Below are 23,353 nucleotides of genomic sequence, written 5' to 3'. Positions count from 1 at the left end.
AATACTTTTGTACGTGAGTCCTTTTCTTCTTTGTTTTTTTGGGACATGAGCCTAGTTACTTTGGGTCAAAGGGTATGTACTGTTTTGTTACGTTTTGGACCAAAGTTCCAGATTACTTTCCAGAACAGTCCAAGCTGTATTTATGCAATTGATCTTTTAAAAAAACATATCTAAAGGGACATTACTTTTAATCTCTTAATTTCATCTTGTTAGATTTCTTCCACCATGCCAGCCTCTCTAGATCTTTTTGGATAGATTTTTTCTTGTATGTCCAGCACCTAGCATAGGACCTGGTACATGCCAGACACTTGATAAATATTTGCTGATTGATTGCTTGAATAATCAGTAGTTGATGGTTAAAGTTGCTCAACCAGTAAGTAATCCTTCTAGTCATACTATCATGCAGCCCATAGTTACTAATTTCAACCAAAAGATATCACGAGAGAAATATGGACAGGGATTTGTACTTGTATTTCATGGGAAAATAGTGGTTGTGGGGTTTGTATGACCAGTTGTTTCTGTAAGGGCCTTGTGGAAAGTTAACATTGCCATTTGTTTGGTGGAAACAATAGCACCAGACAGAGACAGCCATAGATTCCAACCCACATGTGCAAACTCTCACTGGGTGACTGAGTGACCAGGCCCAGCTTGGTGTGAGGAATGCGTGCCCTGCAACTTCAGAGTTACAATTACTTCAATTGATTTAAAAAGATTTGTTCCCACTTCTTTTTTCCTGAGAGTCTTTGGTGCATAATGTCATTGTTCACCTCTTGCCCTTATAGCTGGAGCAAAGGAAGACCTGGAGAAAGAGAAGTGTTGATTGGATCTTATTTTTCAAATTGTAGCGCTCCAAGAGAATTAGGGAAATAATGGTGTATTAGATATTCATGGTGAGAGGGAAATAGGGCAATGTCAGCTTTGTTGGATAGTCTGGGAATCTTCCCATTATTCATGTTTAGTGCTTGGACTTTGACATCATTTCCACCTTGAAGTACTTTTCAAAGATGGCTTATACCAGTGTGGCCAGAGTCAGGGTATGAATCACGTGCTTTACTTAACAATATACAAACATGAAATGAATTTTAATTTCTTACCTGGATATGTGATGATTTTGTAATTTTTCTGGAGATGGTTTTATCCTTGGCCCAATAATAATAACACTTCAGTATAAGAATTGTTATTCTCATTTTGCATGTGAGGAAACAAATTGAGGTGACTTGGCCATGGTCACTCATATCATAAATGGTAGAGCTGGGGACTCTCAGTGCTTGTGTATATAGAGGCAGCATGGGATAGTGGTCAGTATGCTGGGCTTGGTGTCAGGAAGATTTGGTTTCAGGTCCCACTTTGACATTTACTAACCATAGTGCCGTGGGCAAGTCACTTGACTTTTCTGTACCTCAGTTTCCTTTTCTATGAAATGAGGAGGATGGACTTGATGACCTATATGGACCCTTTTAGCTTTTAATCTCTTATCTTATAATCCTTTTTTTTCTTTAAAAAAGTTTTATTGATTTTTTTTTAAATATTGCCACTCCTTCTCACTAGAAACCCTCCTTTGTCTCTAATAATTATAGTTAAGCAAAACAAATCAACATATTGGCTACAACTGTTAAAGTATGACTTTACCTCTAGTACCATACCTCTAGTTCACCAACATTCTGCCTCCAGGGTGTATATTTCACCATTAGTTTTCTGAATTCATGACTGATTATTACGTTCATTGTCTTTCAAAGCTATTTTCCTTTATGTTATTTTGGTCATCGTGTGGACTGTTCTTCTGGTTCTATTTACTTTCTTCTGTATCACGTCATTTAAGTCTTCATAGTACAACAATGTTTCATTACATTCCATTTCGTTTAGTTTAGCCACTCTCTCAATTGATGGGCACCCGCATTATTTTTTTGCTACCATGAAAAGTACTGCTACAAATAATTTTTTGTACTGCTTTTCCAGGAGAAGTAACTCCAGTATTAATCTATAAATCTCAGAAATGATGAGTGTTCATATAGAAAATACATATTCAAACATTTTTCTGTATTGGTAGAAGAAGTCTTTTGCACGTATTCTTTCCTCCCCCATCCCAGTATTTCCTCAAGATCTCCTTCTATATCAATCAATCAGTCAATCAACATTTATTATATCAGGAGGGATTTGACATTACGAGTTCTTCAGTTTTCCTTATAAACTTTTTTTAATCACATCTTTCCCGTGTTCAAGAACTTAAAAGTGCTTTCCTTAATTGCTTAGTTAATATTCAAGGTCCTCCTTTGTTTCTACATATACTCTTTCTTTTCTTTCTCCCTCTTTCTTCTTCCCCCCTTTCCCTCTTTTCTCCCATCTCCCTGTCTCCCTCCCTTCTCTTTCCCTCCCTCCCTTCTCCCTGTTCCTCTCCCTCCCTAACTTTTTATCACATAGATTTTTATTTTTAATTTGTGTATATGTCGCATTATTCCCACTCTCCCAACCTTCACCTAACAAACTGCGTTTTGAGTGCTATGAGAAACGGGATTATGTTTTTAACATTAGGACTAGAATTTAGGAGTACCTTGAAAGAACAAGCTGCATCAATTAACATAGTACATTTTTTTTTTAAATCCATAAGGCAAAAAAAAAATAGAGATAGTAGAATGAAAGTGTTTTCTGTCAGTTCACACTCCTGGTCCTTCTAGTGTTAACTAGCCTTTTATTTCCCACAGTACTGCATTAGGAACTGCATAGAGGAAGCATTTCATAAATACTTGTTGAAATTGAAATTTATTGAAGTTGTTCCCCATCACACTTACCTTGGTGGAGCCAAGCCATTTCTTGCTACTTTTCACAGATGTCCTATATGTATTGTTTTCCCCATTCAGCATGTTCCCTTTTCTGCATCACCTTATTTAATACCTGACTCAAAGCTTACCTCTTCAGTGAAGATTTTCATGATTAATATCATGCAACCAGTCTTATTCCTTTACTTTCTGTCTTAAGTATTCACTTGTGGTTTTGCACATATACATGTTGTTTATAATTATTCTCAAATTATTTAAGGTTATATTAGAAGCTGAGTTTTCTGTTTTTTTACTTCTCCCCATGGTGTAGTACAGTGTTGTGTGTTCTAGAGATGCTCAGCAAATCCTTTTGACTGACTGGTTATTTTTTATCTTGCAGGTATGCTGGCCGTCCTTGTCTCCGTGCCCACCTGAGCCCCAGGCTCTGTGTCAGAAAGTAAGTGTTTGAGTCTTTAGGAATTGTCAGAGAACAAAGAATACCTTGAAGTTAGTTAAATAATTATAAGAAGAGTTTCAAATAATCACCAAGTTTTGAAATTGAATCAAATGATGCAATATATGTAAAGCAAACCTTAAAATGTTTATATAAACATTTAACTGTTGGAAGGGACTGAAAAAGCCATTTAGTCAAGCTCTTACTGAACAAGAATCCATTTGACAGCGTATCCAGCAAGTGGTTATCCAGCTTTCACTCTCTTAGTATTGCAGTTTATCTTGGATTTCAACTTCTTATTAAATATCATTTCTGTTCTTTTTCTAATGAACAAAGTTAGAAGTTTGTTTTTTAAGGATATTTCTTTTGTCATTAATCAGTTTTCCTCTTTTTTTCTGCTGTATATGACATTATTGATTAGCCTTTCTTAACCTTGCTTGCTTGAATTCTGGCATACTATAACATAATAATGACTTATATTTCTGTAATGCTTTTGCAATTTTACAAGTTACCACCAATGAGATAGGTAGGGTTGGAATTATTTTAATTCTCCTTATTACTCACATTTTATAGGTAAGGCAGTGGAGACTCTAAATGGTTAAATATCTTGCCTAAAGTAATATAGTTTATAAGTGGTAAACCTGGGAATGAAAACCAGATTTACTTAAGTCCTAGTCTAGTGCTTTTCTTATTAACAGTGTTTGCTTCCTATTCTGGTATGTGCTTTTATCCTTTTTACTCCTTTAGTAGCCACTTTGATGACTTTTGGTCTTATCCCTTAGCAATTCTCAGGGCTCAATCTTGGGCCTTCCACACTCATTCTCTCAGAAAGAGCACATTCCTTTTCTTTCTTTTTTAAAAACAATGTATTTTTATTGATATCTTTTATTTCTGTATTATTTACATTTTTCAGTGTATCCCTTACCCCCTCCTCTGAAAGAGCCTTCTCTTGCAACAGAGAACAAATGAAAGGGAAAAAAAAAGCTCAGTAAAAAGAGCCAACGTAATGAAAAATATTATACATAGTGTTCCATATCCGTAGTCCCTTATTTCTGATATTATCCATAGTGTTCCATATCTGTAGTTGCCTACCTCTGCAAATAAGGGAGGGAGAGAGCCCATTCATTTTCTTGGCTTCAGCTATGACCTATATATCAGACACCCCCAAATTTTCATTTCTATCTCTGATCTTTCTTCTTTCTTTACTCTTATAGCGCCTGCTACTCAAAGCTAGTTATTCTGGTGCCCAAGTCAAGTAGCCTAAAAGGTGCCCTCAGTTTGTCATTTTTTTCTTTCTTTTTTTCTATTTTTTTCCCCTCTATTTGTCCTAAGAGAAATTCATTTGTGGTTGGGCGATCTTCACCTCAAGACACAGACCTCATGGAGGAAGAGATTCTCCAAGCCGCTGTGAGGGCTTCATGAGGAATGGAGCTGGGCTAATCTGGGCTGGAGAGGAATTCACTTGGAGTGCTGTTGCCTGATAGCTTCCTAGTTTAATTAATTCTTCTAACCAGGCGCTGGGGGCAGCTAGATGGTGTAGTGGATAGAGTGCCAAGCTTGCAGTTAGAAAGAATTATCTTTGTGTATTCAAATCTGGCCTCAGACACTTACTAGCTGTGTGACCCTGGGCAAGTCATTTAACTTTGCATTAATTTCCTCATCTTAAAAATCTGCTGGAGAAGGAAATGGCAAACCAGTCTAGTGTCTTTGCCAAGAAAACCCCATATGGGGTCATGAGAGTCAGGCTTGACTGAACAACAGCAATCAGGCATTAAGGCCTGAGTATGAGGCGCTTGGCAGTGTCTTTTAAAGTTTGGTACCCTAGGGTAAAGTCCTCAGTCATTCTAGCCTTAGTTATGGCTCTGCTGCTATTTATTTGTAGGATGTTGTCATTTGTATGTCTTAAATTCAGCATGTCACGAGCTAAAATCATTATCTCACATTCCCCCCAAACCAATACCTCTTCCCAGCTACAGTCAACTGCTGTCAATTTCACCATCATTTTCTTAGTACTGTGTAACATTGGTGTTATCTTTGACTAGTCATCTTTAAATCACATAATCTCTCTGAGCCTCAGTTTCCTTATTTGCAAAGGCTGAATGATAATAACTCTCCTGCTCTTTGTACCTCATAAGATTGTTTTGAGGATTAAATGGGGTACTTGAATGTGCTTTGAAAATTGCAAAACACTATACATATTCTATTACTGTTTATCTTACATAAGTAGTCAGCTGTTTTTTTCCTGCCTGTTCTCTCCAGTTTCATCCATCATTTCTTTTTCAACCATTTTTTGACCTCCATCCTCTCCCTATTAAAATACATAGTACATATTGTTGCCAGATTGATCTTATTAAAACATTGCTTTAATCACAATACTTCCCTGCTCTAAAGTCTGTAGTGATGCTGTATTTGGGCCAAATCCAAATAGTATGACATTCAGTTGGACCCAGCTTATATAACCTTATTTTCTACTGCTTTCCATTCTGGTCTGCCTAGCCAGGAAGATTTTATTGGTCTTGTGGGTTCTTTCCTCCTTGCCTTTAATCATATGGTTTCCATAACTTAGAGTGTACTTTCTCCTCAGGAACTAATTATTTCTGTATTTTATTTTTAAGACTCAGGACTCAGATTCAGCAATTCTTCTTTGACTAACCTCATCACTTGGAGAGGTAGCATGGTATCGTAGATAGGTACTGGTCTTGGAGTCAGAATGACTGGGATTTATGTATTGCTTACCTCTGATGCTGCCAATATCGCTATGGACAAGTCAGTTAATACCTCTCAGTCTGTTTCCTCATCTGTAAAATGGGGATAATGATAATACTATCTACTTTATAATGTTGTAATGAGGACCAAATTGGATGACATATGTAATGTGCTTTTGTAAACTTTAAAGGACTATGTAAAAGTCAGTTACTATCACATAATGATTGTTCAGTTATTTTGAATTTATAGATACGTGATCGATAGACAGACAGACAGACAGATAGATAGATAGATAGATAGATAGATAGATAGATAGATAGATCCTGTCATTAAGGAGCTGACATTTTAGTTGGAGGGAGGGAGATAACATAAAAAAGAGCTGAGAAGTAGAGAGTGGAAAAGTGGAGAGTTTGGAGTGAGCATGGCTGGCTTGAATACTTCCTCGGATGAAGGTTTGAGGTTGGAACTCACCAGTGTATATGCACATGATTTCTGTGGTCTGTTATATTCTTGCTTATGCCTTGGAATTGTACTTTGTTCATGTATAGGTCTCCTTTCTCCATCTGATTTCTATAGTAGAAATTCTTAAAGACGGGGGAAGGGGGTCTTCTACATCATGCCTGATATAGTGCTAGGCAGGCAAGCAATTAGTACAATAATCCACTTGTTGAACAGATCTCAACCTAAACCCAATGAAAATGAGAAATTGAGAAGCTATCAGGAATAATTAAGTTGAATCTGCTTCCTTATTTTTGAGACAAAAGTAAAAATATTTGGTAAAATGTGAGTAATAGGTCCAGCTGTTGTTTACTTGCCTGTTTTAGGTCAGAGTCCTACTGTTGGCATAATGTGTAGGCAATATAAGGGTAGATAGACAGGAAATAGAAGATATATGAATATGGAGACATTGAGAAGGTAGTGGTTCAACATAAATGGAACAGAAAGGCAAGAGTAAAATTGGACTATAGCCTGATGACTAAGTTCTGTAGCATCTGGAAGAGGGCATTTCGATCTGTCAGACTTAGCACCCCACATTTAACTGAGTTGGATTGGGAGACGTTGGGTGGGATCTCCCTGGTGAAGAAATGTGTGGTATAGTTGTTTTAGAAAAAATTGCTCCATCTCTGAATATAGACTGTAAGTGGGTGCTTGCCTCTGTGGGCATCTGGAATAATTCACAACCAATTCCTAATTACTCTGGTTATTTTTAGAGAATATTGATTTTTTTCTTCCTTCTCCAGAGCAAGTAATTTGGTCAGTTCCCTGCTAAGTGTCATGGTCTTCAGGTTAACTCTTTACAGAACCCTTTGAATAATGAGTTAGGAGATTGTTCGAGGGCCCTCTTCTTCAAGTAGTTTTTAGTAATAATTATTTTTATTTCTTTCTCATTTCAATGATTTTCTTTCTAGTTAATAATTATTTTTAACTTCTTGAAATCTCATTTCCCACATCTCTCTCTTTGAATGTTGTGTTTGTCCACATATTTATATATGCTTATCTGTTATCAGATATACACACACAGACTTTACATCTAAAGTGTTTTAGGTTCCATCTGTCAGGGAACTGAAGTTTTTTTCTTAGCTGCCTTTTTTTCTAGGATATGGCAACCAGTTCCCTCATTGCTATGATTAATAACTTCTCACAGGATATCTTGTTATTGCCTACATAGAGGAAATTGTTGTTTAGACTAGCTTCATTAATAGCTTTTACAGCCATATTTCTCATTCAGGGCTTAGCTTTTTGTTCTTAACTCTACACTTCAGTACTGGTGACATGGATTTTCACATTTTCCAGATTTTCTGCTCAAGTTTCTCTAGGCCTGTATAATGATTACTTCTTTCACTGAGCAATGGATCTTATTGCAGAATTATAGAATAAAAGAATTTCATATTTGGAAGAGACCTTAGCAGCCAACTCATGGTCTCCAGCCCATGTCCTAAAGAGAAACCTCATGTAAACATAGCTGAAAAATAGTCATGTAGCCTTTGCTTGAAGACCCTCAGTAAGGGGGCAGCCCCTCTATTTTCCATTCCAATTTGGAGTCGTTCTGATTGTTAGGAAGTTTTTCCTTCAGTCCTAAATTTACCTTTTTTTTTTTTGTAATGTTAATCCATTTTTCTGAATTCTGTGTTCTGGGGCCAAGTAGAACTAATCCTTCCATATGATGTCCTTTGAGGTACTTGAAGACAGCAGTCATATACTCCCTGAGTATTCTCTTCTCCAATTCCTTCAGATTATACTCCTATGGAATTGACTTGGCTCCCCTGGTTGTTTTCCTTAACATGTACCCAGAACTGAACATGATACTCCAGTTGTAGTATGACCAAGGCAGTACAGCAGAACTATCAGTGCCTTATTCTTCGTAACCATACAATATTACATCAGCTTTTTTGTCTGCCATAACACACTGTTGATGCCTTTTTACCCTATAGGCCATTAAAATTCCCAGAACTTTTTCAGGTGAATTACTGCTTAACCATGCTTGCTTCTTCTTGATGTAGGATACCTAGGTTATGCAGTGTATAAAGCCCTGGGCCTGGAGTCAGAACACCTGGATTCATCTGATCTCAGACACCTACTAGCTGTGTCACCTTGGGCAAGTCATTTAATCCCTGTTTGCTTCATTTTCCTCATCTGTAAAATGGGGATAATAAAACCATCTCCCTCCCATGTTTCTTGTGAAGATCAGATGAGATAATAGTTGTAAAGTGCTTAGCATGGTGTCTGGCACATATTAAGCATATGTAAATGTTAGCTATAATAATTATTATTACTACTACTACTTCTACTACTTGTGAAATTGGTCTGTTGAGTCCAAAGGCAAGACTTCACATTTATCTTTGTTGAGTTTTATCTTAGATTGATCCCTGGGTTCTAATCAAGATCTTTTTGGAGCCTATCGCTCATTCTAGCTTTGTGTTATCTGTACATTTAACTAAGGTATTGATAAAAAATGTTAACTAGCACAGATCTCTGAGGTGTGCTTCTGGAGACTTCCTTCCAAATGTTATTCAACTAGTTCGGAATCCATCTCATTATCTCATCCAGCCCTCATCTCTCCATTTTTTTCTCCAACAAAAATAGCATGAAATACCTTATCTAACATTTTGTTAAAATTTCGTTAAACCATATCCACAGTGTTCTGCTGGTCTACCAGTTCTATAGCTCTATCAAGAAGGAAATAAGATCTGGTATTACCTAGTTTTGATTTTTATCATGCTGCTTTTTTGTCATCACCACTTCTTTTTCTAGATATCCACTAACTTTCTATTTAATAATTTCTGATAGAATTTTTCCAGGGGTTGAAGTGAAACTCATTGGCCTGCAATTTGCAGAATCTGCTCATTCTTAGGCATTCCCTTGGTTTATAAGTACTTGTTTGTCTGTCTTCCAGGTTTAAAAAAAAAAATAAAGAAAGAAGCTCCAAGATGCAGTGAAATAGATAGAAAATAGCACTTAATGACTTTTTTGCTTCCTTAAAATGCCTCAGTGCCATGAACACTGTGAATTGTGGAGGATTCTTGCAGTTGTGTTGGCACACACTAATGAAAAGATTAATCTTTCCATTGTGGTTTTACAAGAATGTACCTGCCTTAATATCTATTAGAGGTCAGGGAGGAGATTACAGAGACTTTGAGTTGATTGGCTTGAGTGGTCAGAGATGATGAGGAAGAAATTGTACTCCCGTCTTCCTCCTTGGGGCAGGTACAGAAGGCGAGGTGAGAATGAGCTTTATACTTAGAGTAAGAGTTCTTAACCTGGTCCATGAACTTTTTTTTTTAGGATTTTGAAAATTGTATTTCCATATAATTGTTTTCCTTTGTAATCCTGTGTATTTTATTTTATGCATTTAAAAACATTTCACTGGAAAGAACTCTGTGAAACAAGAATGTTCAAGATGTGCAAATTAACTGGGACAAAATAAAACAATTAGATTTATTGAATTATACAATAAAATTATCAACTTTTTATCTTTAAAAAACCTTTAATATGTTCAGCTACTACAGTAGCAAAACATTTTACATGATTTGATGTTGAGTTTACAATATTTTGACATATTCTTAAACTTCATCATGTAAGCACACTTTTGTCACATTGGCTATGAAATGTACCTTTGACAGTCTATTTTTCCAAGTCTAGCTTTGATTATATCTTTTAGGTTCCCAGGCTATTGAACCCTCCTCTATCTGTTAACCTTTGATGATATGACAGCTCATTTGGGGATTTCTGTAATGTTGGAACAATTTTGCTTCTTTGTATATTTATCAGTTTATCACTCCCTCAGTTATATAAAAAGTCCCTCAAACAATTTTTTGGGTTGACTTTTACAGTATGATGAAGATATCAGATCTTACAGGATCACCTGGACTTCTTCTGACAACAGTTTTGGCATAGCCTTAAAAGAAGAAGTGAATTTCAGTAGCAAAAATTACCTTTTTTCATTGGGGAACAAAAATAGACCATCTCTCTGTGTCACCCAGGCTGGAAGTATAGTAGTGATTTGTGAGCCCATGGCAATACTGATTCCTTTATCCTGTTCAGTTTCTGACCTGGGAACGGTTTGACCCTCCATAGGGCAACCAGCTAGACACTCCCCACCGCCTTCCCCCAGTTGACTCCCTGAGTCTCACCATATTGATGGTGGACTTAGTATGGATAGCTGATCAGCTTAGCCTACTGAAGTTTAGAGCTCCTAAGGTTAAGAGAGCCACCAGCCTCAACCTTCCCTATGGCTGAGTTTATAGGGGTGTACCACTGTCCCAGATCTTTTTTCCTATCTTCAGTACAAAAGATTTTGTATTATCTTGCTTGTGACAAGAGTTTTTTTATTCATAGAAAAGATAAGCAGCTGTCTTAAAAACAGTCTTCTTGTTCTTCTTCCAGCTTAAGAAGCCTGGGCCATGCTGTAGAGGAATCAATAGCAATTCCTCCAGCAGTCAGGTCTCTTTGAAGGTCTTAGCTTGCCCTACTTGGTAATTAGATAATACACAAATGAGATAATGTAGATAAAGCATTTTGTACTGGAATGCAGTCTGCCAGAAATTAGATTAATTTTTTATACTGCATTCCATAATAAATTTAACATAGGTATGACCTGAATATTAAAGATCATACCATTTAAAAATTTAAAAAGCAGACCATATACCTTTTACAGCTGTGGGTAGGAGATGTAGTATTAATCAAACAAGACAAAGCAGTAATTACAAAAGAAAATAATTTTGATTACCTGAAATTGAAACACTTCTGCACAAACTAAATTAATGCATCTAGGATAAGAAAGAAAGCAGTGGAATGGGAGAAAAATCTTCAGAATTCTCAGATAATAGTTTAGTATCTAAAATATAAAGATAGTTTATAAATATTATGTAAAATATATTGTAGGAGCAGCTAAGTGGTGCAGTGGATAGAGCACTGGCCCTGGAGTCAGGAGGACCTGAGTTCAAATCCAGCCTCAGACACTTGGCACTTACTAGCTGTGTGACCCTGGGCAAGTCACTTAACCCCATTGCCTAACAAAAAAACAATAAAATGTGTTGTATATATGTGTGTATATTGTATGATGTGTGTGTGTGTGTGTGTGTGGAACAGGAATTGGCAAACTAGAACTAGGGACCAAATGTGGTCTGTTGCCTGTTTTGTATGTCATGTGAGCTAAGAATGTTTTTTCCATTTTTAAATACAAATCATTCTTAGCTTGCAGGCCATACAAAAACAGGAATTGGCCAGATTTGGCCCATCAACTGTAATTTGCCAACCTCTGGTATAGAAAACCATTTCCTCAGTGATTAACACTCCCCACTTGGTCATACTCTCCCTGTACCTGTGATTCTGAACCTCCTTGTATCATCATTCAGACTCTCTATTCCATCTCTCACTGTTCATTCCCTTCAATCTAATCCCTTCCAGTAACTCATTTTAAAACTATCAATCCTTTACACTATGCTCTCTGGAATGCCCGCTCTGCAAGTCACAAACTTACCTCCATCTTTTTCTTTTCCATTCTTTCCATCTTCTGGCCCTCACTGAAACCTAGCTTCCTCCTGATGATGCAGGCTCCCTGGGCTCCCTTTCCAGCACTGGTTATACTTTCGCTTATTCCCCTGACTTACTGGAGGAGTTGGAATGCTCCTTGTTCCCCCATTGCCTCTTCTTGTTTATACCTCTGCCACCATTTCTTAGTAGCTCTTCTCTCTAGTAGCTCTTCTCTACCAGCCTCTCAGACACTTTACTTCGTACCTCAGTGAGTTCCTTGTCTGGCTTGCAGTCTTTCTCTCCTTCCCAATTCCTTTACTCATCCTTGGGGAACTTCACCTTACATATTGATACTCCCTCAAATACCTTAACCTCTCAATTCCTCAACTTACTTCCCATGACCTCGTCAAGCCCACTTCACGTACACAGAGAGATGGTCATAGCCCTGATTTTACCATCACCCACAAAATTACCATTTCCATGTACATGAACTCTCAAATTCCCTTATCTGATCATACTTTGTTGTCATTCTACTTCTCCTTCTGCCTTGTAACCCAATGCCCTATTGTTTGGCCACACCATGATCTGTAGTCCCTCAACTCCTGTTCTTTTATAGGCCATTACCCCTGCAGTGGCTATATTCTTTTCCCTTCCCTATCTTGACCCTTTGATCAACCAGTTCAGCTCTGCATTGTCCTCTTCTCTTCAGTCCTTCATTGGATCACTGATTTTTCCTTACCAAGCCCCACCCTTGGATTGCTCACACCATCCACTGCCTCCGTTCCTACTTACTTGCTACTGAATGAATCTGGAGAAAATCGTGAATCCATACAGACTGCCTTCCCTACAAACTTGTGTTAAATAATCTCAGCTATACCAAGACAACCCTTTTACATCTCCCTAAATAACTCATTATGTTTGGTTCTTACATACCATTTCATCTCTCCTTAATTCCCCCATCATGCTCCCTCACCCCACCTTCTCAACAGAGAACCTTGTCTCATATTTAAGTGAAAAAATTGAAGCCTTTCTCCAAGAGCTTTCTTTTCTCCCTTCCTCTTCACCTCTTATCTCCCCCATGCCTTCTGCCACTATCTTCTCCTTCATCCCTGTTTCCCATGAAAAAAGTGGCATTTCTCTTTTTCATGGCAAATCCTCTGCTTGCACAAATAATCCCATTTCATTCCGTCTTCTCCAGCAGATTGCCCCCTCTATTATCCTCACTGTCACTTATCTTGAATCTCTCATGTCTACTGGCTGCTTCCTCACTGCCTGCAAATATATCCATATCTCCTCCATCCTCAAAAAGTTTTCCCTTGATCCATCCATTGCCACTAGCTGTCAGCCCACATCTCTCCTCCCTTTTGTGGTTAAACTCCTTGAAATGACTGTCTGTAAAGGATGTCTCCAGTCGTTCCTCTCACTTTCTTTTTAACTGCATTCTGGCTTCTGACCTCATCATTCAACTGAAACTACTCTCTACAAAGTTACCAATGATCTCTTAATTGCCAAATCTAATGGACTTTGTCTATTCTCATCCTTGTCCTCTCTGCAGCCTTTAACACTGTCAGTCTTCTTCTCATTGATACCTTGTGCTCTCTAGGTTTCCATGACACTTCTTTACCTTGGTTTTCCTCCTGCTTTTCTAACTGCTCCTCTGTCTTCTTTGCTGGATTTTCCTCTAGGTCACGTCTCCTAAAGATGGGTGTCTCCCTGGGCTCTGTCTTGGGTCCATTTCTCCCTCTGTACTCTTTCACTTGGTAATCTCATCAACTCCCATGGATTCAGTTATCATCCCTATGTTTGTGATTCTCAGATTTACTTATCCAGCCTTAACCTCTTTCCTAATCTCCATACTCAAATCTCTAAGTGCTTTAAACCAAAACTGAAGTCATCTTTCCCCCTACACCCTCCCTTCTTCCTAACTTCCCTATTACTGTAGAGGGTATCACCATCCTCCCAGTCACTGAGGCTATCAGCCTAGGTTTCATTCTCTATTCCTCACTCCTCTATATCCAATCTGTTGCCAAGGACTAATGATTTTACCTTAGTAACATCTCTCATGAACACACTCTTCTCTTTTCTGACACTGCCACCATACTTCTACAGGCCCTTAATCTCCTCATGCCTTGGCTATTGCAGTAAACTGCTGGTTGGACTGCCTATCACAAGTCTTTCCCCACTCTATTCTCTTCTCAGCTGTCTAAGTGATTTTCCTAAAGTGCAGGTCTAGATATGTTTCTTCCCCACCCCATTTAAATTCTAGTGTTTTTTCTTTCACCTCCAAGATCCTCTGTTTGGCATTCAAAGCTTTTTATAACCTTACCCCCTCAAGTTCACCACCTTACCCCAGAAGTGGAATTTCATCTCACATCCAGTAAAATGGTAATGGTGATAAAATATGGGAGTAGTCAATATTGGAGAAGTTGTAGGAGGATAGGCACATTGTTACATTGTTGATGGAACTGTGAATTAGTACAGCCCAACCATTTTGGACGGCAGTTTGGAAGTATGCAAATAAAGTGACTGCTACATCCATACTTTTTGACCAGAGATTCCCCTACTAGGCAATATCCCAAGGAGGTCCCTGATAAAAAAGAATAAAGTCCTCTTATATGCAAGAATATTTCTAGCAGTACTTTTTGTGCAGCTAGCAAAGAATTGGAAACAAATTAAATGTTCATTGACTGGGGAATGGCCAAACAAACTGTGGTACTGTGCTACAAGAAGTGATGAATGTAATGAATACATAGAAGAATGGAAGGACTTTAATGAACTGATGCAGAATGAAGTAAGCAGAACCAAGAAAAAAAGATGCACAATGACTACAACTATGTAAAGCTAATAATTAACAACCACAAAACAATTAAAAGTGAATGTCACCAAATTACAAAAAATAAGCATGACCCCAAAGAAGAGAGATGGGAAAACACTTCCCCCTACTTCTTTGTAGAGGTAGGAAGTCTCCAGGTTTGGAACACTGAATGTATTTTCATATTTTTTTTCAAAGGATTGAATAGATTTCCTGGTTTTTCTGTTTTTCTTTTTTTTCTTTAAAAAAATTGTTACTTGAGATGGTTCTCTGGCCATTTGGGGTAGAAATACAGGGGAAGTTTTAGGCTGCATAAAAATCAAATGCCAATAAAAGTATATTCTTGAAAAGTAAAGTACTTTGTAAAACTTAAAATACTATATGTATCAGCTTTTTTTATTATTATTTTAGTGCATTTGTTTGGGCTTTTAGTTCATCTTAATACTTTTTTTCCTCTTAACTGCTTCTGGTTTTATTCTAGTGCTGTCCCCCTGGCAACAACAGCTAAGGAAGAGATGGATCGTACCTGGAACAAGAACATCAATTCAAAGCGCCCTTTGTCACCTCACATCACCATTTACAGGTAGGAGGGAATTCTAGGATAGACTCTAAAAGTGATGGATCAAGGGTCCTTGGAGTTAAGCCTTGCCTCTCTACATCACATACTATACCAGAGCAAAACTACAGAAGTCACCTAAACCGCAGTTTTATCTTGAACACAGACATAAGTGTCCAGTATCCTTGGGCCTTTCCCTGTAGGAAATGAAATAGACACTCTTCCCAGTTATCTTAGTTCTATATCTCAATTCTTGTTCTTCAACTAGTCTTTCTCCCTTGGTTTTCAAGGTCTTGCTAAGTAAAAATGTTTTGAGTGTGGGCAGTTGTAATAGGAGGCCCTTGGAGTAGGACTTGGAGGAGGAGGGTGATACAAGAAGGAAGCAGCTGAATTACTTGATAATAAAGCAGTTGCCTCCCCTTGGAACTAGACTACAATCTGAGATTTCTCTTTTTTTCCACTAGGTTCATGAATCATTAGGCCTACAAATCTTTTTTTTTTTAATAAAAATCTGTTGACATATTTTGTTTTTATGTGTTCTCTGTTTCTCAGTGTATTTGTTCCTTATTCCCATCTCTGAAAAACATCCATTATAGCAAGGAATTTTTTTTTAATTTAGCAAAACTAATCAACACATTGAAAAAGTCTGTCATTATCTGTAGTGTCCATATCCATGGTCTTCTCCAACTCTGCAAATAAGGGAGATGCCTTCTCACAACTGGTTCTTTTTGACCATTCTAATTTCACAGCGTTCAGTTTTGATGTTGCTAACTTATGATGTTCAGAGCTTTAATTCTTCATTTGAGGTCACTTCAGTGAGTGGAGTAAATTAGTTATTTTTCAAGGAGTGAAGGGTGGCAGTCTGTGACAGTGACTGCTGTACTGTGGTGGAAGACTGTGAAGGCAAAAGAACTCAATCTTTAGAAGAGCTGTTTCTCGCTGCTGTTGCAGCAAGACCTCTAGGGCTATTGAAGCCTCCTTAATTAGCATTCTTGCCTGTGGAGCTGGCCATTCTTGAACCACCTCCACAAATACCTCAGCCCTTCAGATTTTCCTCGAGCCAGATTCCAGGAATAATTCTGGTTGGAGAAATAAGCCATTCTGCTCAAACAATATCAGAGTAATAGGTGGCCTCAATCCCTGTGTCTAAGAGATCAGACACTCCTTTCTACCTCAAAAATAATAAAAGTTGGCCTTGAGGGGAGTAAGCTTTGAAGACTCTCCTGGTGATCTTGAACATCTTTGCAAAGCCCTTGAATTTTTCCCCAGAACAATCTAGCATATGTAGAATGGCTTTAGGTTTGTGAGGTGCATCTGTCATTTGCTGTTTGCTTCCATGGTTACAGGCATCTCTGCAAGTGAAGAAATAGCAGGGGAGGTGGGGTGCTTCCATTATCACCTGCCAGGCAAAGACTGCTGAGTTATTGAAAACCAGATTTGCCATTTGTCATTATTAATTATTATGGTTTGGAAGGGAAGCATTGGGCAGTGAATGATTAAGGCACTTGGATTGAAACACCAAGCAACATTGTATATATTTTTCATCAGGATTAAGGTATCAAGTTGAGAAAAAGGGTAGTAACCAGTTGTTCAAAATGAGATAAGATAAAGACTTAGTTAAATTAACCAGAACTGCAAAGTACCAAATGATAAGGGTTTTGAGAACAAAGGGTGAGCTATCTATTGAATAGCAAGAGATAAGTACCTTTCCAGGGAAAAAATAGGTTGGATAAATAACAATGAGTTGTTGATTGTTCTATCTAGAGGACTTCAGAGATCCTGAAGAATAACTCACAGGCTAGGAAAGATTTCTTATATTCTCTGTTGTTTTAGTGCAAGAATTCAGAAAGTAGAAGAACACTAGGACGCTAGAATCCAGTGAGTTCGTTCTTAATTTATTCATTTTTGACTGGTCCTGTTCAGTTTTTGCTTGTTCAATAAGCTTTGTATTAGGGAGAGGGGCTACAAAGGGTTTTGTGCTTCCTTCTGCTGGGGTGCTCTCAATGGAATGGATCATCCTTTGGAGGTTCAACTCACTGCTTTTTTTGTTTTGTTTTTGTTTTGCAGCTGGTCTTTGCCTATGATGATGTCTATTACCCATCGAGGCACTGGTATTGCCTTGAGTGCAGGTTTGTATTTGAGTTTCTGAAGATCCATGACTATCCCAATGGCTTCTGCCTCTATCTCCTTTGTTGTTTCAGTATTCTTATTCAGAGTGTATGGTGAGGTTCTTTGTTCCTGTTGTTAAATATAATTTGTCGTCCTTTCAGCTTCTTATAACATTTAACAAGCTGCTTTGACACTTAAACATTAATGCCTTTGTATTGTGGAATATTCTTAAGATCATAGAGTTTAGGATAGCAAGAAACCTTAGAAGTCATCTTATCTAACTTGTATATTTCACAGGGGAGGAAATTGAGACCCAGAATTGGTGAAGGGATTTGCCCCAAAAGTCACACAGGTCACAGTAATCGGCACAGCTGGGGTTCGAACCTCAGCCCTGACTCCAAAGCCAGCACTTTTCTCCTTACATCATGTTTCCTCAATCAAGAAAACCACCCCACAGAATTGGTAGCAGATAGAGGAGATGTGGTATCAGGCGACAGTGTCTCCAATTGTAGAGGGATTGGGGGAGCCTGAACGTCTCCCTTGGGACACTTATTGATTTTAAGCAAAGGTGACATCTCTTATGTGTCTGGAAGAAGAATGGTTTTGGCGACAGATGTAAACTGAGAAGTGCTGGGGTGCCTTTGAGGGAGTGTTGCCAAATGGGCTATCTGCAGAAAGATTTTCAATCAGAAGACTGCTGCGGTGAGGGCCTGGCAGCTATTCAGGTTAATGTTCCAAGATCTTTACTGACAGTATGAATGACTTTGTGACTTTGAACAGCATGCATGCACATCTCTCTCCTTTTCCTATTGCTACATCCTTGATGTTTCTTAGTACTTCTGGCTATCACCTTCCTACCTTACAAAGAGGGTCACTTTCCTGTCTCAGCAAAGAGGAAGAAAAACTTCTTGCCAGGAATCTGTATGTAAGCAGTAGCATTGCTGTAGCTGAAGGAGCAGTGCTGTCACCTCGCTTGAAACAAGACTGAGCCTTTTTGGCTTCTTCCCTTGGGGTTCTTTAGCCTGGGAGCAGAGCCCATTCCTTACCTATCACATCAGGCATCATTATTGGCCAGAGAGCCTGCAGCCTGGTCTGCTTTGAGTAGACCAGATGGGCGCTACAGGAGCCCTCATGGCCCAGCATGCAGCACTTTCCCTACTGTTCTCTTGATCCAGAAATCTGCTTTTTGGTGCCAGACAAAGCTATCAAGGGGCCGGACAGGACTGTTTCTCATAATGGTTGTAGGTGAAAATGAAGGCAACTGCTTCTTTGTAGCCACTCTTCCTGCTTTCTTTTGCAGTCTCCAGGGTCTTTTCTGGATTGCTTCAGACTTCCTGTTGAGAATTCTTTATTGAAATGCTAACTGCTCTTTTGGCTACAGCTTGTACCAAGGGAGTGGCTGCGAAGCCATTCACAGAAGTGAATACTGAAACTACCTGCTGATACTGACACTTCACTAGTTGTCACATATGCCACGTGGACACTGTTTTATGTTAGTTAAGTTTGGGTTGAGGACATATTCTTATCTGTCCCTTAATCAGTAGAAAGAAGCCTAAATGAAGTAATAGTATTAGGTCACTCAGTCTTGATAAGATGGGTTAATTGTCCAAGAAGCCATGTAGTTCTTCGTATGGAAAAGAGGACCTGGACTTTTGATATAGTCAAAGACTTGATTTTGACATCTCTCTTCTTCTGTGGACTTGGACCTTGTTCCTTTATCCTAGCTCACTTCACTAGCATTGAACCAACAGTGTAAGTTAAAGATTCAAGTACCTTAACCTGATGCTCGCAGTTGTCTTTGTAATGACTAAACTAGAATCACAGATTTCATAAAGTTTGATGCTTCCCACTAGCATGTGAGTAACATCCAGTAGAATACCATCTCTTGCTTCTTTCCTGACTCTTGTCTACTATACTGAAAGTCTTTGTCTCTTCAGATGTCCACTGAGAACTTTGGCTGGATCTCTCTCTTGTCCTTATGCCACTCTTTTTTGGATCTTCCTTGTTTGTGCACATGTTGTCAGCTGAGGGTGGAACATAAGGAAATAGGACTTAATTCATGGTGCGAGACCTGAGTTCTTTGGAACTTCAGCTTACAATTCGGTGGTCCGTTAGATGGTTTGGAAATCTTAGTCATTTTAGACAGTAATTAATCCACTCGTACACCTCATAAAGTGATTGGGCATGTGTGTAAAAATGTTTTCCTACTTCATGACTGCCAAGTCTTGGTTTTCTTGTACCAGTAAAGTGGGATAGGCTGAAAACTTAATTTGGCATTAGAGAAGCAAAATACCTCTTGGAAATGCTTGGCTCTACTTGGGAAACACCGATGCTCTGGACAGTGAGAGTGATTGACTGGCAGAAAGGGAGCTAGTGGGATTGATGGGATTGATGTTGACAGCACTTTAGTGGAAAGAACAGTCAGGTGTTGTCAATTCAAAGCTTTAGTTATCCTTTGGACAGCTTTGCTTGTTTTGATGTTTATGGTTCCATTGACAGTAGTGTCTGCAAAGGCTTGGAGGAGGTGGTCTTGGTAAAATAGTCAGAAAGCCTCTGGAAATAGCTTAGGGACTTCATGAAAACATCTCTTTTCGTGCTCTGTAAGTTCTGTCAATACCAGTTAACTGCAGTGGAGCCAGAGAGAGCTGGTCCTGGCAGTTCATTGAAATGGCCTTTTTTCCTGTAATGATTTTCTGGGACAGCTGCAACAGCTTCATTTTCCTAATTTTAATCATTTAAACACTAAAGGAATCTCTAGAACATGGCATCTTAAGATTCAGTACTCAAATGGGATCTGCCTCTTACTTCCCAACAGTGAGGTTGAACAGTGTTTTTCCCCTGGATTTATCCATACTGTCTGCCCTTCTCAAAAGTAGGGAATTACGTGTTACTGTCAGTCCTTTGAAGGCAAGTTTGGACACTGAATTGATCAAAGTTCTGTGTCCTCTAGTGTTGCTTACCTTTGTGTTATTCTGTTTATTATGAAAATTATTCTCTTAGTTCTGTGCTCCTTTAATTCTGCATCAGTTCATACAAACCTTAGAATTCTTAATATTTGTTAATTATGGTACAGTAATAGTCTGTTATGTTCATATACTGAATTTTGTTTGTCTATTTCCCAGTTGAGGAGTACCCGCTTTGTAGTTTTTTGCTACTGCAAACAGTGCTGCCGCCATTATTTTTGTATATATAAGACCATTCCTTTTGTTTTTTACTTTCTTTGGTTATATGCCCAGTAGTGATCTTGGAGTCAGAGGGTCTATATAGTTTAGTAACTTTTCTAGTATAGTTTCAAATAATTTTGTAGGATTGTTGGATTAATTTGGAACTCCATCAACAGTATATTAGTGGACCTCTTTTCAGCGTCTCCCACTTTACCATTTTCTCTCTTTTGTCATCTGTGCCAATCCAGTGGGTATGAGGTAAAAACTTAAGAGTTGTTTTAATGTGTAATTTTCTTATTAGTGATTTCTTCATTAATCATTTCTTCATATTGATGATTTGTATTTTTTTCTTTTGAGAACTATGTATTCCTATCCTTTTAGAGTTTATCTGCTGAGATAATCAGAAGAGTATTAAAGAAACTTAGATCTCATTTCTCTTATAAATTTTTCTTTTTAAGGAATCAGGCTATTGCTTTGTCACCTTTATTTGAAAAAATAGATTATTTCTTCTCTTCTCCATTGGTTCCCCCCTTTTTTTGGTGAGGCAGTTGTGACTTGCCCAGAGTCACACAGCTGGTGAGTGTTATGTGTCTGAGATGGGATTTGAACTCAGGTCCTCCTGACTGCAGGGCTGGTGCTCTATCCACTGCATTGTCTAGCTGCCCACCTACCCCTGGTCCCCTTTTAAAGAACATTATGGATAGGGCCAAATGGGAGACAGCCAGGTATTATGATTATTTTGTTAATCATATCTGAGGGGGGAGGGGAGGGGAAGGTGGTCAAGACCTTGGGATTACATCTGCCTGGTAAAACCCCAGATTTCCTCATACAGCTTTTCTCTTGGCCTCCAAATAATGGAGTAACCCTATCAAATAAGATGTTTTTCATTAAAAACTAAAGATTTCATTCTTGTGACATCTTGATTTTGACACTCTGGAGTCTAGCCATCTTTTAAAAATTTGATTAGAAAGGTGCTACAATATAAATGTTCTGAAAAACTTTAACTAAGATGGAAACAGTTTCTTTCTTCTAAACTAAGTAGATTCATTGGCAAAGTTCCCATCTGGCGAGGCAGAGTCTGAAGAAGCAGTTGTCCAGGTCTTAGGCATCTTGTCTTAGGTCACAGGGATTGGTAGTGTTAATCCAGGTGATACTAAGGTGAGGTAGCCAAATTGCTTCTTGGGCTCTGAGCTCCTTAAGAGTGTCTATTATTGGGACTACACAAGTTTTGACTTTAGGTTGCCACCCAGGATATAGGTAACAACTAGAGCTACTGTCATGTCTAGGAAATATGTACCTTGGATAGGTGGGACACTACTATTTAGGTCTCAGACTTTTCATCTTGGCAACAGCACTGCAAAAGGTCAGTAGAGAGCCTTGTGGCTGAACAGATCCCATTTTTATCTTTGGATGTGTCTTCCTCCATTAATGAGGTGGGAATGGTTGTATCTATCCATTTCACTTTTTTGAGAGCCCAGATCAAAATGGTTTTGTGTCTGAGGACAGAATACATGAAATGCTTTTTTTTTTAAGTGGCTGCTAAGGCATTCCTTTAAAATGATTTTAGTTGGCTTTTAAATAGCTAGCTCTAGAAAGTTTAAGAGCTCCCCGGACGAGACTGTTCTTCCAATCTCACAGATAGGGAAGCTAAAGCTCAGAGAAGGTTCTAGTAGAACTGGAGCCAAAACTGGCTCTGTTAGGGACTTAATATTTGCCTTTTATCTGATTTCTTGAGTAAGAAATCTCACTCAATATTCAATAATCTGCTCTGTCTTTGGCAGCCTCCATGAGAAAAATATTGACTTATAGATTGGAGAACTATATGGGAGTGAGGAGTGAAGAATGTGACATGAGTGTGAGATGGGATGGGGGATGGGAATTAGGGTTTGGAATATCTTCCGTGGTTTTCTCATCTTAGAACTTATGTATGTAGAATTGGTAGAAGATAATAGCTTGGTCTTTCTGCATCAGAGCCTGGGCAGTTGTCTGGTTCATAACTCTTATTTATGTTTCTTATGTCAAAAGTAAAGAGTTGACTTGCCTTTGAATCTCAGACATGTAGAAGGAACTAAAAAATTATGCATGTGTGTGTGTGTGTGTGTGTATATATATATATATATATATATGTATATATATATATATATGTTTTATGTGTGTATGTATATATCTCAAATATTAATACTGCTTATATGATTTTTTTTACCCTATTTATTTATTTATTTATTTATTTGTTTGTTCATTTATTTATTTATTTAGTGAGGCAACTGGGGTTAAGTGACTTGCCTGGAGTCTTATGTGTTATGTGTCTGAGGCCAGATTTGAACTCAGGTACTCCTGACTTCAGGGCCGGTGCTCTATCCACTGCACCACCTAGCTGCCCCTGCTTATATGATTTTTAAAAATCCTCACTGCAGCAAGGACAGGTTATAGGATATCTGCTGTTCATTTCTTATTGAAAAGCCATAGACCTTTCATGTGCCATTGAAAAGCTCATTTGATGTTAGAATCAAATATTGTTCATATGAAATTCTTGTAAGAGAATTGCTCTGGCACAGACTTGTGCAGCCATCTCAGACTCTAGCATGCCTCTATGCAAAGGTTCAGTCAGTTTGATTAGTTTAAGGCCAAGTGCCTCATAGACCATGTGGTCTGAATGGGTTCATGGAGCTGTTGTTGTGTGGCTGTTTCTGAAGGCCCTTGCAAGATTCAGTTGGTCTTTCAACTGTGCTTTGCCTTTTTGTTGACACAATTTTTTCCATGCTTGTAAGTAAACCCCATTGGGGCAAAGCTGGCCAGGCAGCTGAGTGAAATCTTGGTGAGAAGCCT

General features: G+C 38.4%; 1 protein-coding gene across 2 annotated transcripts in view; it reads left to right on the top strand.

Moving 5' to 3' along the window:
- Positions 1-23,353, top strand: part of SDHC (succinate dehydrogenase complex subunit C) — a 33,389-nt gene that overhangs the window by 3,744 nt on the left and 6,292 nt on the right. For both annotated transcript variants that reach the window (XM_020972058.2, XM_020972059.2), the window contains exons 2-4: positions 3,154-3,210; positions 15,180-15,281; positions 17,322-17,383. In XM_020972058.2, the coding sequence (XP_020827717.1) occupies positions 3,154-3,210; positions 15,180-15,281; positions 17,322-17,383 (221 nt within the window). The remainder of the gene's footprint in view (positions 1-3,153; positions 3,211-15,179; positions 15,282-17,321; positions 17,384-23,353) is intronic.

The sequence above is a fragment of the Phascolarctos cinereus genome, unplaced genomic scaffold (genome assembly GCF_003287225.1).
Source record: "Phascolarctos cinereus isolate Bilbo 61053 unplaced genomic scaffold, phaCin_HiC Scaffold_5;HRSCAF=322, whole genome shotgun sequence".
NCBI classification, from domain to species: Eukaryota; Metazoa; Chordata; class Mammalia; order Diprotodontia; family Phascolarctidae; genus Phascolarctos; species Phascolarctos cinereus.
The sequence above is the reverse complement of the archived record's forward strand: the minus strand, read 5'-3'. Positions and strand labels throughout refer to the sequence as shown.